Source organism: Coloeus monedula (assembly GCF_965178545.1).
Source record: "Coloeus monedula genome assembly, chromosome: 4".
NCBI lineage: Eukaryota > Metazoa > Chordata > Aves > Passeriformes > Corvidae > Coloeus > Coloeus monedula.
In genome coordinates this window covers 74495561-74512356 of record NC_138784.1, presented here as the reverse complement: position 1 = coordinate 74512356, position 16796 = coordinate 74495561, and the positions used below count along the sequence as shown (strand labels likewise).

The window sequence follows — 16796 nt, the reverse complement described above, 5'->3', positions numbered from 1 at the left end:
TCTCCTGGAAGTTAGACACCAGTCTAATGGTACAGCTTTAATAGTCCACAATCCAAATATTTTTCCAACTATTTCTGCCCCATCAACAGGATTTTTGCCTATTACAGTAGAAAGCCCCAGACTGGGCTCTGATCTGACACCTCAGTGACTCAGGACAGCTCAAAGTCCCTGTGACCACAAGTGTCCCATGGCCAAGGGCCTCGTGCCCAACCTGCCTGAGCTCAGTGCTGGGAACATTCTCCATGGCTGCTGCTCCAGGCAGGCACATCCCAAAAAACACCCAGTCCTGGGAGTGCCTGGATGGGCTCTGGGGACCAGGAGAAGGGAGCTCGTGGTGGGGACAAAGCACCTTCCAACAGCCTCAGTGGACACCAGACTTGGAAAGGAAACTTCTGCCACAAGAAGACCTCAAGATGTTGATGATTTGGTGTAATGCCCCTCACTCCCTCCCCAATCCCACAGCTAAGGAAGATGGAATCAGCCTCAGAGGGACACTGGGAACATGAGCATCGTGCCACAGACAAGGGGAAAGCATTCCACAGCTTTCCTGGGCACCAGTGTTGAGGTTATTACTATTAATGAGGCTTTTCTGCTTTAATTTGGACTGGGAGTGTTGGTGTTATTGCAACTGAACTAATAATGATTTATCAAAATACAACAAACCCTTCAGACTTTAATTAAATGAGCTGTAAATTCTTGGCTCTGTGCTCACCATGTGCTCCCTTCTGGCCCCAGTGAGACAATGAGTGCAGCATTATCCCACAGGTCTTTCCAGGCATCAAACCCACATCTCATCCCTTCTCTTCCACAACCATCCCGTTTTTTTTCCCCTACTTCCCTTCCTCTGCCACCTCCTTGAGCTGCTCTTCCCCACATTCCTATTCCCACTTCACTCCTCTCCCTTTGTAGCTCCTTTCCCAACGCTGATGCTCCCACAAAGCTTTCAAAATATTTTTGTTTTATTTAGAATTGCACAGAATTACAGCCAAGTCTGGGACTGATTTATTGGGTGTTCAACATTTGTTTGCACAATTCACTCCTGTCTTATTTCCCGATTTCCATCTTGGAAATCTGAGCTGGCAACCTGAGCATGCCCTTGGCTACCTTTGGCAAGAGAAGAAAACCAGGTTTATGGTGGCATGAATTATCCGAATTCCCAAATTACCCTTCAACTGAAGCTTCCTTTTTCAAGCTAACATTGCAACTAAATTAATATTTTTAATTTTTTTTTTGTTATACCCACTTTAAAGATAAGGAAATAAGGGTTCAAAGTGTCTTCTGAATACCAAGCTACTGACTTCCAGAGAGCAGGACACAACTGAGGAGTTTTCAGAAATATTTAATATTAATTAAATGAGCTCACAGCTACCACAGGACACAGCACCAACACCTGCATCCTCCTGTGAGCAAAACACGAGGTGGAGCCCTGTCCTAAGAGACTCCTGAGGAATTAAATGCAGATATTGTGGTGACAAGAGGAAAGCTCCTCTGATTTGGCCAGAGCTAATGGAAAGGCAGGGAAAAGAGCCTGGCACGGAAAGCACTGAAGATGGGAAGGGAGACAAGAATAACACTCGATCAAACACGTACAAACCTCAGTGGGCTGAGAAATTCCATTTCAAGGGAGATTTCCATAGATATGGTGACAGCTGACAGCAGCCAGATAACCAAATAAGAGATCCCAGTAAGTGCTGCTGTCACTGCGGTGACGGCACCGCTCAGTGACAGCACCAGGAGTGGTGAGAGATGCTGCTCCCACCTTCCTGGAAACAATTACAGCCACCTCCTCTCTGCTGACAAACTCTCCCCAGCCTCACTCTGCTCCAGGTGAACCAGAGCATCCTCATTCCTCAAAATCCCAAACTTAGTTCTCAAACCCCAGACTTGGGTCCTTGTACACCCAGGAACAGACATGGGATGAGCAGGCCTATTTTGCTCCAATCTGCAGTTTGGAATGAATTCAAAGTGTGAGTCTCAGCCCAAAACAGCCATGGGAGAGTTAAAGAAAAGGGTGGGGGGTAATAATCATGGGTTGACAGAAGAAGGAGGCAACACAACCTCTAATAACAGGAGGTGACAGGAGAGCTCATCCTGGGAGAGCCAAGGCGGTGTGGAAGACCTGGATTTCTAACTGGGATCTCAGGTAGTGTCAGAGGACATCCACCAGGAGCACCTCTGCCAAAACAGCACTTTTTGCTCCTCCCCAAAATCCTCAAGAGGCCCAAGAGAACGGCCAGCACAGGTAGGCAGTGGGAGAAAAAAAAATTCCAGCACAGCTCCCCCAAATCCAGGTGTGAATCTCCTCTCCCACCAGCGCTGCTCAGCAACTCCTCGCCCCTGCACGAACTTGCTCTCCCAAATCCTTCCCTTGGCCACCCAGCCTCTCTCATCTTCTCTCTTACATTCTCCTCCCAACCACTTAATTCTTTGCAGCCTGACTGTTGAATTAAAGGAGTTAGTGACAGGATTAAGTGCTTAGTCCATGCAGTAATTACACAGTTATCTTAATTCCCTTTGTCCAGTGCCCTTTATCGCTCCCTCTAACAGCTCCTGAATTTACCATGGACAAAGAGAAGCATAATGGATCACTCCATGCTCTGCAGCAACTCCTGTAATGGGATTCCCAGTCCTGGAATGAGCCCTGGGAAGAGCTCAGCTCTAAAACCCAGCACTGAATCCGTAACAGATCTTCAGCTCCGGGCATTAAATCCCCATCCCGGAACTTCCACACCTCTCACACTGTGAAACTGTGATTACTAGCAGCACTTGAGGGACCAAAGGCAGCTTAGGCACAGCTTAAAAACGCCAGCACTTACTTAAAGAGAGGGTTTTTGGGTCTCTGGGGTTTCTTCTTGGCAAAGAAGGCGGCGAATTCGCGGCCGGAGCTGGCGTAGCTGAGCTGGGCCGAGGGCTCCGAGGCCGTGCGCGTGTTCTTCATGTCCAGGTACTCGGTCAGCAGCATCTGAAGGAAGGAAGGAAGAGAGCTCAGCAGCTGGGGTAAAGCACCATTAGCATGTCCCTGGAAGGCCTGGGACTTTGAGGTTCTTTGTATGGAAAACTGGTAAAACAAAAATTCTAACTGACAGAAAAGCGGCTTTATTTTCAAAAAATGGGCTCCTGAGGACCGGCTCTAATTTGGCAAAAGCTTCTTTTATATTCCTCAGAATCCCTGAATGGTTTGGATTGGGAGGAATCTTCAAGATCATCCAGTCCCACCCCTTGCCACGAGCATCAGACCAGGTTGCTCCAAGCCCTGTCCAAGCTGGCCTTGGACACTTCCAGGGATGGGGTTTTTGATCAACTCAATCTGCTCCAAGCCCCTGATGGTCCCAAAAGGAACTTGCAAAAACTTCCCTGCGGTGATTCCATCCATGGCAGCCACGGGGAGTGGGTGGCTGAGCTTTGTACACTGATTATAAACATAATAAATGCTCCTAAAAACATAAAGGTTTGCAATAGTGAGCTGTGCAGTTAAAATACCTTGGTTTATAAATGCATTTATGTGCTTGAATACTTCCTACATATTTATATGGAGAAATAGGAAACATCCATGCATGTGCTGGGGGTCATTTATGATGGAAAATACCCTGGGAAAGCTGCAAAAATTGTCCTTTAATAGCTCCCAACCCAACCAGGCTTCTTTCATCACTGAAAATATGAATTCCCACAGCTGCCAGTGGAGCTTAGGATTGATTTTCCAATCCCAAATCACTCACTGAGGGGCTGGGGGGTCCCTTTGTGACATGAGGGTCCCCCCTGTGAAACCCTTGCAGCCCAATGTTTGATGCTATTTAAGGTGAAGAAGTAAAACCAGACTCCAAGTGATTCCATTTTCATTTCCTTGTGTCTGAAGATGAAAAGAAAGCCCTCGAAAATGAACTTTTGTCAGCGTATTCCAAAAGTCACTGTTTATTTCCAGGAATTTTTCCCTACTCCGAGGCTGTTGGGAATGTGCTCCATGTGAATAATTAGCCAGTCAAAGCCCATCAAAGAGAGCTGGATGTAATGAAAAGAATCCATCACTCCTGTGCTGCCTAAGTTGAAACAAATGACACCGGAATAAATAGCCAGGCAAATGGAATCATGCCCCTCATTAGAAACAACTTGGGATGGCTTGGAAAAAAAATATTAATACAAACACACAGAAAATCTGATTCCGAAACCGTCTCAATTAAAACTTTACCTGAGCACAGGCTTTGAAAATTCATGTTTATTGGTAAAAATAATCACTGTGCTAATTTTTGACACTAATTTACCAAACCCGTTTGTATTCACCTACTTGCATTTCATCTTCTCCACTTCAATTAACAACCTGAAAATCACCACAAAAATCTAATTAAACCCTCAAACTTAATCAATTGAAAAAAAGAAAAGAAAAACATTAAGCAATTTGTTCTCCCATTATGGATGAAACCTATTTATGATGGATTCTGTGATTCCGGTGTCACTTTATATCCAGGAGTAGGGAATATGCAGTGTGAAATCCAGGACTACAATAAGTCAAGAGATGGTTGGGTTGGGAGCAGAATGAATGATCCCTGTGGGTAACAGGTGAAACAGAGAACCAGGAGCTGGGTTTGATCTAAGATAGTCAGAAAATGCAATAGATGGGGGAAAATGAGAGAAAACTGTTGATTAATTGTTAATTTTCTTTATTAAACTATTTCCTAGATGGGCACGGGAGGATGGTTGGATACAAGGCTCTGAAAAAGAAGCTGTAAAAGCTGATTTTGATAATCATCCTCAAAATTCACTGAATTGCGGAATGGTTTGGATTGGGAGGGACCTTAAAGCCCATCCAGGGCCACCCCTGCCATGGGCAGGGACACCTCCCACTATCCCAGGCTGCTCCAAGCTCTGTCCACCCTGGCCTGGGACACTTCCAGGGATGTGGATACTTCTAAGAAGATGAAAACAGGGAAACAGGATTTGGAAATTCATTTTTTAATTAAAAAATTCAAGCATAGGAGAAACTGGGCCACGCAGATCAAAGCTCTTTCTGTTCCAGTGCCCTGAATTCAACAGTTCCAAAAATTCTTCAGGATGAAGTAATTAACTGGAAACGGGGCTGAGCAGTGACAGGACACAGCCAAGGGGACAGGAGAGATCTCCAGAGAAAGGACTCAGGGGACCTCAGGGCCTCAAGGGGCTCCAGCAGAGCTGCAGAGGGACTGGGGCCAAGGCATGGAGGGCCAGGAGGCAGGGAATGGCTTCCCAGTGCCAGAGGGCAGGGCTGGATGGGAGATTGGGAATTGGGAATTGCTGGCTGGGAGGGTGGGCAGGGGCTGGAATGGAATTCCCAGAGCAGCTGGGGCTGCCCCTGGATCCCTGGCAGTGCCCAAGGCCAGGCTGGACATTGGGGCTGGGAGCAGCCTGGGACAGTGGGAGGTGTCCCTGCCCATGGCAGGGGGTGGAATGGGATGAGCTTTAAGCTCCCTTCCAAAACCATTCCATGATTCAACACAGCACATCTGGCTTAGAGCTGCAGCACTAAGATTAAAACCCTTCTAATTTTTCAGCAATATTAACACATGGGCCAGGCTGAAAATCCTGGCAGCACTTTGCCTCCAAAAACAGCCTCAAGTTGTCCTTTCTCACTGCACTGAGAGATTCCTGGGGTTCCCCCAGTGTCATTGGCCTCAATTTATTCCCTGGGTCTGGACAGCCCCAGTTTTCCACTTGTTCTGCTCTCATTGTCCTCGTGGAGGATTTTAATAAATCTCCTCTTTCAGTGGTAGAAGTTGTGCTCTGGCCCTGTACTTATTAAAAACCACAGCAAGACAGAACCTGAAAATCCACTTCAAAGTTAAGAAAAACCCAGATATTAAAAATATCCACTTAAAAGGCAAGAAAAACCAGGCCCTTCCTGCCTGTGTAAGCGAAAGGAGCTTTCCCGAAGCAGCCAAGTAAGGGATTTCCTGATTTGGTCCCCCAACACCTGATTAGGAGTTGCTAAGGCATCAATCAAAAACCTCGTTAGACATTAATCACGTGGCTGCACAGCAAGATTTATGAGGGACTGTGAAGTTTGCAGCATCCCATTCATCTGGAACAAGGACTTTGACTTTGTGCTCCGTGGCTGAATCCTGCCATCCGTGGGCTGTGTTTACATCCCTCAGACAAATAAAGCTGTCCATAAAGCAGGAGAACAAAGCACCCTGTATCCAGCTGCTCTTTGGGAATGAAAATTAATAGAAAGTGTTTTATGAAAAAAGCAATTTTTGTGGATTTGGAGGTGTAATTAAATTCTGTGATTCCAAAAGGTCGTGGCAGTGTGTGCGGCCTGTCTGTCACGCTGAGCTGCTGACGCTCACTCTGCTCTGTCCTTCTGAACTGCAGCCCTGGGGCAAAGACAAATCTGCTCCTGTGACACTCCAGGTCCACATTTTCCTTCCTTGGCTGAGCCCCAGGACAAGCTGGGTAAGTTTTTATGCCTTATCATGTCCAAGATTGACCCGAACAAATTATGGGCAGTAAAACACACCTGGGTGACAGCTGAATTAATTCATTTTTTGTACCTTTTGTGAGGTTTTAGAAGGGCTGAGCTCTGAATCAGTTCTATTCCATAAATTAAAAGCTGTAATTGGTATTTCACACCCTCACAGACTCCGAATTCAGATGGAAGCTGCAGTGTGGACACTCTGCTCCATCACCAAACCAGTTTCAAACTCCATACCACGAACCCTGGTTTTCATCATCCTTCCGATACTTGGGAGGGTCCAGAAAATCCATGGAAAACCAACACCACACAACGAATTTTTCAAGGGTGAATGAGAAGCCCAGGTAATTACTGGCCTCTCCACCTGATATTGATCAGGGACAATATCACAGAAAAGATGATAGAAGATTCTATTAAAAAAGAATTAAGGGGGAATAATGGAATTCATGTCCAGCAACACGGATTTCCAGAAGATGGAAAAGTCCTGCTTAAAGTATTCTTATGATGGTGACAAATTCAGCTTTAAATAAACAGAAAGAGATAAATATTTCTGTCCACCAAGGATGTGACAAAAGCCAAAACACCCAAAGTCAACAAAGAAATCCAGGCAGGTGCAGGACAATGTTCAAGTAGAAATGAGAAAATCACTGACACTGATTTTTACAAGCTCCCAGAAATCTTAATGCCTCTTTTTGTCCTCTGTACTCCAAGAGAAATACCAGATTATTCCAGCCTCCTTTTCTTTTGTTGGATGGAAACCTTCTCATTTTCAGTCTAAATTCAACCCATCTTCATTTTTAAAACAACAGTCACTGGAAGCTGAATCAATGGAAGCACATAGAAGTGGTTTTTCCCAGGGAAGCTGTGGCTGCCCCTGGATCCCTGGAAGAGTCCAAGGCTGGGTTGGATGGGGCTTGGAGCAGCCTGGGATAGTGGGAGGTGTCCCTGGGGTTGGAACTGGATGATCTTTAAGGTCCTTTCCAACCCAAACCATTCCATGATTCTTTAAGCGTGGCTGCAGCAAACCCTTTCCGGATTGAACTTTTCCTGGCTCACACTCCTATGGAAAATGACTACAGGAGGTTTATAAATTATAATGTTTGGGGAGAAAATGTTAAGTAATAAAGTGAAAACAGAAATTCACATCTCTTGTTAATGCTTTTTATTGCTATTTTCAATAATCTAATCAATGTACTGTAAGGATTTCAGTGTCAGCAGAGGAAAATTTCTGCTTCTACAGAAAGAAAAGGAAGTCTTGATCTATGGGATTGTTGTGTAAAGTTGACTCTGGAAAATTTGGGGATATTAAAGATAATGGGTATTAATTAGTTCACTGGAAATGGTCATACAAAGCAGAGCTCTGGTCTCACATCCGGAATTCCAAATCAAACCCTGGCATGATGAACCAAGAAATCAGGGGAAAAGGGGCGGAAGGTGCATAAGAGCAGCCTGGAAATTATTAAAAGGCTGGAAAAACAGGAATTCCAGCAACAACAGCCTTGTTAGCTGAGAGAAGAGCAGGCTCAGGGGTGACTAGAGCAGCCAGCACAGGACAGAGGGCAGAGAGCTGAGGAAGCACCTTCCCTGAGGAATTATTGTTACAAATCCAAAGGCTGGAATGTTGAACAGGCTGCGGTGAAGGGTCAGGCACAAACTTCCAGAGCAACAGTAACCAGAGATATCCAAGGTTACAATTTGCTGTTGGGCACTGACTCCTCTTTCCCCCAGTCAGGACTGGAGGCCTTCCTAAAGCACAGGCCCTCTGTCAAATGGGAATTAATTCTAGGAAATCCCATGGCTTGTCTTATGCAGCGGTCAGGTGAGAAGATCACAAGAGCTCTGTGTCATCTGGGGATCTTCACAAAGCTGCTGCACCCCTCACAGAATGATTTGGGGTTGGAAGGGACCTTAAAGCTCATCCAGTTCCACCCCTGCCATGGGCAGGGACACCTTGCACTATCCCAGGCTGCTCCAACCTGGCCTTGGACACTTCCAGAGATCCTGGGACAGCCACAGCTCCTCTAGAAATTCTATTCCAGGGTCTTCCCATCCTCCCAGCCAGGAATTCCTTCCTGATATCCCATCCAACCCTGCCCTCCTTCAGCTCAAAGCCACCCAGCGCCAGCTCTGAGGCTCCTGCATGGAGGGACCATCACCCCTGGAACTCAGAGCCTTTAGGGACCATTTCCAGTTGACTGAAGAAATGAACCCAGCTGCTGGTAGGGTCTGTGTTTGGGGAATGGCTTTGTGCCAGTGGGAACTTCTCAGCCAGGCCTGTCTTTGGCACTCACTGGCAATGAATCTCCAACTGAGGGCTCTGAGGGAAGTGTAGGAGGGAAAGCCCCACAGAAATGACCCTCAGGGTATCTGAGGAGATGTCTCCGGCATTTTGGTGTCAGCACCAGCCACTGACAGCAAGATTTATTTTCAGTTTAATGCTTTGGTACCCTGGACAGGGGCAGAAACACTCTGGGCTCCTCCTGAGCTGTGCCAACCTCTGAGAAAGCCTTGGAATTACATTTTAGCTGGACCAAGCGGGAGGAATCAGCAGCTGGGGACAGCAAAGCAGAAGAGAGATTCCTAATGGGATTTCAATGAGGAAAGCTGGTTAAAAACACAACAGCAGATTCAAATTATCCAGCATCCCGGGGTTCAGTGGGATCAGACAACACTGAGGGAAGGCACAGCGCTCCTGAGAGATGCTGATATCCAGCCACAGGTGATTCCAGGGGCAAGGAAAGCAACTGCAAATGAATCCTGAAAGGAAAAAAGCTGGGAATTCAAGTTGGATGCACTGCTGTGTAAACACAGGGAAGAGGCATCATTCCTGAGGACTGAATTGGGGTTGGAACCAGATGATCTTTCAGATCCTTTCCAACCCAAACTATGCCGTGATTCCAAGCTCTGGAGACAGGATAACTGCTCACAAACTGCCAGAACCAGGCAAGAAAAGCTTGGTGAGACAGCAGACTATGGCTAATTATCCAGTAATTTGCTGTATCAAAAGTCCCGATAATTAAAATGCTGCAGGAATTGTGGCATTTCTATAAAAAAGAGGAACAGTTAATTGAATTCTAAGAGCTCTGAGCATCCTGTGTCAGTTTTAGCACATGGAGAACATGGGCTTAGCACACAATTGGCAAATACGTGAGAGGAAGAAGCAGTAAGAGAAGTCTGAAAGAACAAAACTTAGATTTTTAGGGGCTGTGAACACCCTGTAATGCTGTTCAACCCGCTTTATCTAATCTTCTTGTTGCTCCTCCAATTCATTTAACTGAAACATAATAATAAAATCCCTTCCAGAATTAATTCTTTCAAGGCACCTCATGATTCCATTCCTGCATACGAAGAATTCCTTCTGTTTTTTATTTTTGGGAAAGAGTAAAAAAATCCCCCCCCCGAACTCTGCAGATAATGCTATCAGTGCTCCCCTCGTTATCAATGCTAATTGTGAATTATTGCTTACCTGGGAATGTTCATCTCCCTCCAGGGAGGGAGGAAGGGAAGGAACAAACCTCAAAACTACTTGAAAAGCACCACTTCCAGCCAAACTGCCACAGCAGCTCCCACAGCTCCCAAGGAAGGGACCCTGGCTCAGTAACAAGGGCCTAGTGTAAGGATTTAAATGGAGGTGGTTTTTCTTGCCTTTTAAATGGATATTTTTAATATCTGGGTTTTTCTTAACTTTAAAGTGGATTTTCAGGTTCTGTCTTGCTGTGGTTTTTAATAAGTACAGGGCCAGAGCACAACTTCTACCACTGAAAGAGGAGATTTATTAAAATCCTCCACGAGGACAATGAGAGCAGAACAAGTGGAAAACTGGGGCTGTCCAGACCCAGGGAATAAATTGAGGCCAATGACACTGGGGGAACCCCAGGAATCTCTCAGTGCAGTGAGAAAGGACAACTTGAGGCTGTTTTTGGAGGCAAAGTGCTGCCAGGATTTTCAGCCTGGCCCATGTGTTAATATTGCTGAAAAATTAGAAGGGTTTTAATCTTAGTGCTGCAGCTCTAAGCCAGATGTGCTGTGTTGAATCATGGAATGGTTTCGGAATGGAGCTTAAAGCTCATCCCATTCCACCCCCTGCCATGGGCAGGGACACCTCCCACTGTGCCAGGCTGCTTCAAGCCCTGTCCAACCCAGTCTCTACAAACAGGAACAAGATCTGACCTGTTGGTTTTTTTCCCCATCTTTCCCCGTAGTTCTGTTGGATTATTTATATATTTTAATGAAAGAGAAACAAACACTGATGACAAATGTATTTAAGATACCAATAGTCCATTTGACTAACTGGGTCATAAAACAAATGGACAGCATTTATTTCTCTCCAGGCACCTCAGCTGTTGTGCAAACACAGATTACAGTGGCAGAAACCATCTGAGTAACAAGGCCACTTCCTCACTTTGGTATCAGGCGCTTGGTACCCAAACAGAACACAAAAACCAATAAAGAAAAATAAATCCTTTTGGAATTTTTGACAAGTGAACCCAGTCAGCTTCAGGGTGGTAGCTTGTAATTGCTACAACTTTGATGACCAAATAAAACCATCTTTGTGTGTGTATATGTGTGTTTTTACATATTGTGTCTGCACATGCATTCACACACAAGGAGGGGAGATTTAGATTGCATAATGGGAAGGAATTCCTGGCTGGGAGGGTGGGGAGACTCTGGAGTAGAATTCTCAGAGAAGCTGTGGCTGCCCCTGGATCCCTGGAAGTGTCCAAGGCCAGGCTGGACACTGGGGCTTGGAGCAGCCTGGGACAGTGGAAGGCATCCCTGCCCATGGCAGGGGTGGAATGAGATGACTTTTAAAGTCCCTTCCAACCCAAATCATTCTGTGATTCTCCAATTCCATTCCAAGTACCTCTTTAGCACGTGGTCCTTCTGATAGGAGTGATAAGCTGGTGAAATAAATATGGTCCAGTAACAAGTAAAATACACCCTAAAACGGACCAAAACAATGAACTTGATCAGAAAGGTGTATTTACCACCTGCTTTATAAAATGAAGCATTTCCCTAAAGGATTATGTCCCCCTGTCAGTTCGACTGGACTTCCTTTTGTTCGTGCAGCACATAAAAAGGTCAAGGAGGAGGTAAGAGTTGAGCAGGTAATTGAGTGCAGATTTCTGCTCTGCAATTATAATTTAGCTAAGCTTCAGTGGCTCTGCACAATTTGGAGGTGGGGAAGAATACAGCTGGAAATTTATAGTTCTAACTGAAGTAAAGCTAAACATTTTTAATTCACAAAGAAAGCGATACCTCCACTCATGTTTAGTGCCTGCCACACACCCACCTCTCAGAGCATCCTCCCAGAGAAGAATCCTAACACACAGCAAAACCAGGGCTGGGCTGAACCCACCTGAGCTGAGCTTTTGCAGCTCAAACTGCCACATAAAAGCCAGCAGAGAGAGGGGCAGAAATTAAAAAAAAAAAAAAAAAGACAGCATGTTGCTTAAATACCAACCATGTTCACTGCTGGGTAATACAGCACGCTTTGTGTATTCCATGCCTTCAACTAATTGCTGAAGACATCCTGCTCCAGTGTGGATGGTAACAGTAGTGTGCCCTCAGTCTTCATTAAATGCCAGCTCTTAATAACAGACTCCACAAGGGCTTTAATTGCATTTAGTCGCAGCTTCTGAACTTTAAAAGTTGTTAATCAGATTTCTATGTAAATGGAATGACGAGTAAAGGTTAAGTACAGGTTTCTGAAATTTCAGCAGTTGAAGACGTATTGCCCTTAACAGGAAAGAGAAACTACCAACCTTGACAGGAACTAAACATCTTAATTAAATACTCACAAGTACAGTACTTATTTCGGCGTGAAGTTCTATTTTCAAATGTCAAACTTAATCAGGCACTTGACAAAAACATGTGATATCCCTCCAGCACACGAGAACAAAAATACCTGGGGATCCTTCCCTCAGGAAACACCTGCACATCTCCCAGTCCTCAGCTCCCCAGCTCCAAGCTGCTCGTCCCAAACGCCAGAAATTAAAGTTTTATGGCTCTGAAGCTGCAGGATTCCAAGGGAGAAATAGGATCTAACATTTGTCAGCATGTCAGCTCTCCCCACTCGCTCCATTTATCCCTGGAACAAGCCTCACGCTGCCAAACAAACATAAGGGTCCTCATAAATCTGACTCACAGAGATTTATGCCCCTCGAGGGCACAGCCCATCAATTAGCACCAGTCAAAAGTACACAAACTTCTTCAGCAGGAGGAAATTTAGTGTGTCTGCACTGTGCTTCGGTGCCAAACACTCCTGAGAGCAGCCAGAGTGCTGCTTGCCGCTCCTCAGCTCCAGCCCTGAGCCACCCACGACGCTCCCAGTGACCAGTTCAAGCCCTGGGCTCCCTCCCTGGTGCTGATCATTAACTGGATTTGCACATTTGTAACCTACACACCTGCTAGAACCAATATAAAAACTGAATGTGTCAGTCAGAAAGAAGTCCAAGCCCTGTTTTAAACCTGAGTTAAGATTTATTCTCATCTACCAGAAGGATTCCAGTCTCTGGTGTCAACTCACTCGCAGGGATATGTGGATTTTGTTATTAGTGTGTGCATCCTGCCCTTCCCTACAGGGCTGCCCAGCAGCCACACACAGCTGTGGGATGCCAAAATATTGTAAGGTAAGTATTTTATTCAAATCCTAATCTGAGGGAAGAGCAGCTGCACCTGGGATTAACTCAGAGGCTGAGCAAGCGATTTGAGGAGCAGAGGTTTTTGCCTTGGAATAGCAAATAGTGAGGAGAGAGTGTAAATAGAGAGAAAATAATGAGAAAGAAACGGGGTAAGGACAATGACAGTTAATTAAAGTGAGTAAGAGAACCACAGAGCCACCAGTTGCTTCATCTTCCTCCAGATCAATTAAAAACGTCATCAGAACGACTTGAAAAAAGGAGGATGAGCAAGGAAACTTCCACCCCGGGAAACTTCCACCCACCTCTTTGTAATCTGCTGCTGGAACAGGAGCCATCACCCAAAAAGTGATTTACAAACCAGTGTGAAGGAGGAAGAGTGGAGTAAAAAAAGGAAACCTGCTATAGTTAAACTCCAAGTTGTTACCTCATTATCTGTAAAAGGCTTTTAAACAGATGTCACCGGAAGGGCTGTGATGCTGCATTTAAAAAATCCTACATTTTGTAAATTCCTATTTCACCTCTTGCATGTCAGAACTGACTTTCATATCTCACCCTTTTCAGATTTAAGACCCTGGCACCCACCAGCCCCCTTTAACAAGCACCAGACCAACACCAAATGCTTTCCTGACCCCTTTAAACCCACACTGGCATTTTCTAATTGACCAAATCCTCCAAGATCCAACCACATCTAACTTACAACTGTGGCCTGGAGGCAAAGCACCTAAAAGAGAGACACGGCCCCTAAAATTAGTGGTGTGAAGAGTTCCTACAAAAGAACAGCAAAATTCCAGGGCAGAAATGGAGGTTTCTGTACGAACGAGCCCAGTGCCACCAAGAGGTTGATGAAAGGGCACGTTCCCCTTTGACACCAACCCAGCAGCCACCATTTCAAGCCCAGCTTTAAGGCCACTGACGTCTTTGAAATGACAGCAGAACTACAGAACCTCTTTGTCAAACCTACAATACCCACGGTTTTACATTCATCCCCTTCCCAAACGGGTGGGAGTTGTAGCAGTGCTGGCAGCACTCTGGTTTTGGAGGCTTAAAATCACATTTTAACAAGGAAAGTGCCCCTGAGCTTGTTACAGAAATACCTATTTTTGTAAGGCTTCGGGGTCTTTGATGTTCTTCCAAATACTGTGATGCCAGAGGGGGGAGCTCACAGCATAGACAAGATTCCCATTTTCAGGCTGGGGGTGGGGGGAACCAATAAAAATTTCCAGCTGTTTACAGCTGCTGTGCATGAGGCATCCCAGCTTTTCAAAGCATCCATCAGGATTGCTCCCTTCTGCCTTTTATGCTGCTCTGTAAAGGTGCAGCACCAAAATGCCACTGTTAAGCAGATTAGAATGTTTGTGAACATGTTCCATTCCAGCAGATCCCTGAGTGCCTTTCTGCATCAGGGAGCCTTTTCCTCCCCCTTTCATCAGCTTATCAAATGAAGCTAAACAGTACCAGTTCCATCTAATGATACCAGGGGCCTTGTAATGGGATTAGGAAAAACACCATCATCAGTTTCAAGGAGGAATGTGACCTTCAAGACACTTCTGATGCCTTTAAAGGGATGGAGTAGGAACAATGGAATTAATTCCTACACAGGGAAGAGGAATGGGCAGGAAGAAGTAAGAGGCTTTCAATTCCCAGGTAAAGATTATCTTTCCTCCTCTATTAATGGTAGGAACAAAAGCCAATTGACTATCAGAATGAAACTGGAACTGAGAAGGAAAAAGCAGAGCTGGGAATGTTCCCCTGGAGAAGGGAAGGCTCCAGGGAGAGCTGAGAGCCCCTTGCAGGGCCTAAAGGGGCTCCAGGAGAGCTGCAGAGGGATTGGGGCCAAGGCATGGAGGGCCAGGAGGCAGGGAATGGCTTCCCAGTGCCAGAGGGCAGGGCTGGATGGGAGATTGGGAATTGCTGGCTGGGAGGGTGGTGATGCCTCCACAGGTTTCCCAGAGCAGCTGTGGCTGCCCCACCTGAGCCTCCAGCTGGAAAGCCCTGAATCCTCCACTTAATTTCCAAAGCACTCCCCAGCCCTGCTAGAACACACTGGGTTTGGCAAGTGTTCAGATCATTTTAGATAAGATTTCTCCAGCCAGACCTGCAGCCATCATTTTTGTTTACCCAGAAGAGTGTAAGTGCTGCTGGAATCACTCCGCGGCTTCCAACACCCAACCCAACCACGCACGTCATTGTTCCCTTCAGTAAAAACAGCTCTTCAGATTGCCAAAAGGAAGTGTAAATGCAGTAGCAACAGGAATCCACTTTAAAGCTGAAAGCCTCGCACAAAAACCCCTCCACTCCGTGTTTTTGTAGGATTTAAGCAACGTAGTGGTGCTGCTGCTCAGAAAAAGCCTCTCCTGAACAGCACCCTGACATCTCCATCCTGCCTTTTACTGCAGAACAGCTCTGTCACTGTTTGAGATGTGAATTCATCCAGATTGTCCCCAACAGGAATCCCAGAGCCTGGTCCTTCCTGCTGAAATTCCACCTCATCCTGAGGCTACTGCCACACAGTCAATTTTTAATGATGATATTCTTTGCTTGCACTGCAATTGCACAAGAGAGGTGGGGATTAGGTTTGAAAATTGAAGGAAAAGAGGTAAAATGTATCATGTTAGCAACTAATCCGGGCCAGAGGGCTGGATATTTGAATTCAGGTTCCAATAGCCCTGAATATTCATTTTCTTGGTACATGGCACTGAATGACAAAGACAGGGACAGGGATGGATAATTCTGAACAAAACTGCCCCTGACTGGGACAGGAGCAGGAAAACACAGTGCATGTGTGTAACAGCTCAACCTTTACAAAAGCCAACACCAAATCCTGCACTGGCACCAAACGCCACGTCCAGGTTCATTCAGAATTCCTTGGAATGTGTGTGCCACTGGCAGGGGAATGCCACAGGGTGGAGCCAGGATAAAGCAGATGGCTGAACATCCATTCCTGCACTTCGCCAGTTTTCCAACCATTTAAGTGCTGCTTGCTCAGAAGAAAAGCTGCCACCACCACGGTAAATTCTGTCCTTCGAGATTCAGCCACTCCCCCTGCACCGATTCCCTCCTGCTCCGAAATTTCAGTGCTAAAAGTGCATTTATTTACTCAGGACGCTGCACAGACACCGCCCATCAACTTCAAGCTACCACAGTTATTAAAAAAACCCCTTCTTGTATCCCTTGTAACTCAAAAAAATCAAGAGGACTGTCAGGATATCAGTTTACGTGTCCCGTTATGTCAAGGTACATTTAACATATTTAAATATAACTTTAGTAAAAAAAGCTAATTACTACATGGCTTCTAACCATTAACAAGAATTAGAAGAGACAAACCTACATTAACTTGTCTCCATTTCAGATAATTACTTGTGAGGTTTTTTAAGACATTTGTGACTCACAAGGGAGTCTGTGAATTTACTGTCTTCTGCAATCTAATAATGTTGGCGGCGAGGAGAGTTACCTATTTATTGGTGTGTGACACCAATCCCTTCCCATGGATCAAAAAAGCTGTTAGTTAGGAGCTCTCCCTCTCCCTCCCAGCAGCAACAGCTTCCAGTAAACAGAATTATTTCAAATAAAATAAAATTTTTTTTAAAAAGTTAAAAAAGCCCCACAGCAACAGTTCATCGAAGCTGAGAGAGAAGGATGGAAGAAGTTCCATTACTCAGCTGGACACCAGGGCAGGGAGATTTGTTACTTTTATTTACAAGGGATAAAAGGAG

General features: G+C 45.5%; 1 protein-coding gene across 2 annotated transcripts in view; it reads right to left on the bottom strand.

Annotated features, from left to right (window-relative positions):
- Positions 1–16796, bottom strand: part of EXOC4 (exocyst complex component 4) — a 291482-nt gene that overhangs the window by 207572 nt on the left and 67114 nt on the right. For both annotated transcript variants that reach the window (XM_082281122.1, XM_082281123.1), the window contains exon 8: positions 2817–2962. In XM_082281122.1, the coding sequence (XP_082137248.1) occupies positions 2817–2962 (146 nt within the window). The remainder of the gene's footprint in view (positions 1–2816; positions 2963–16796) is intronic.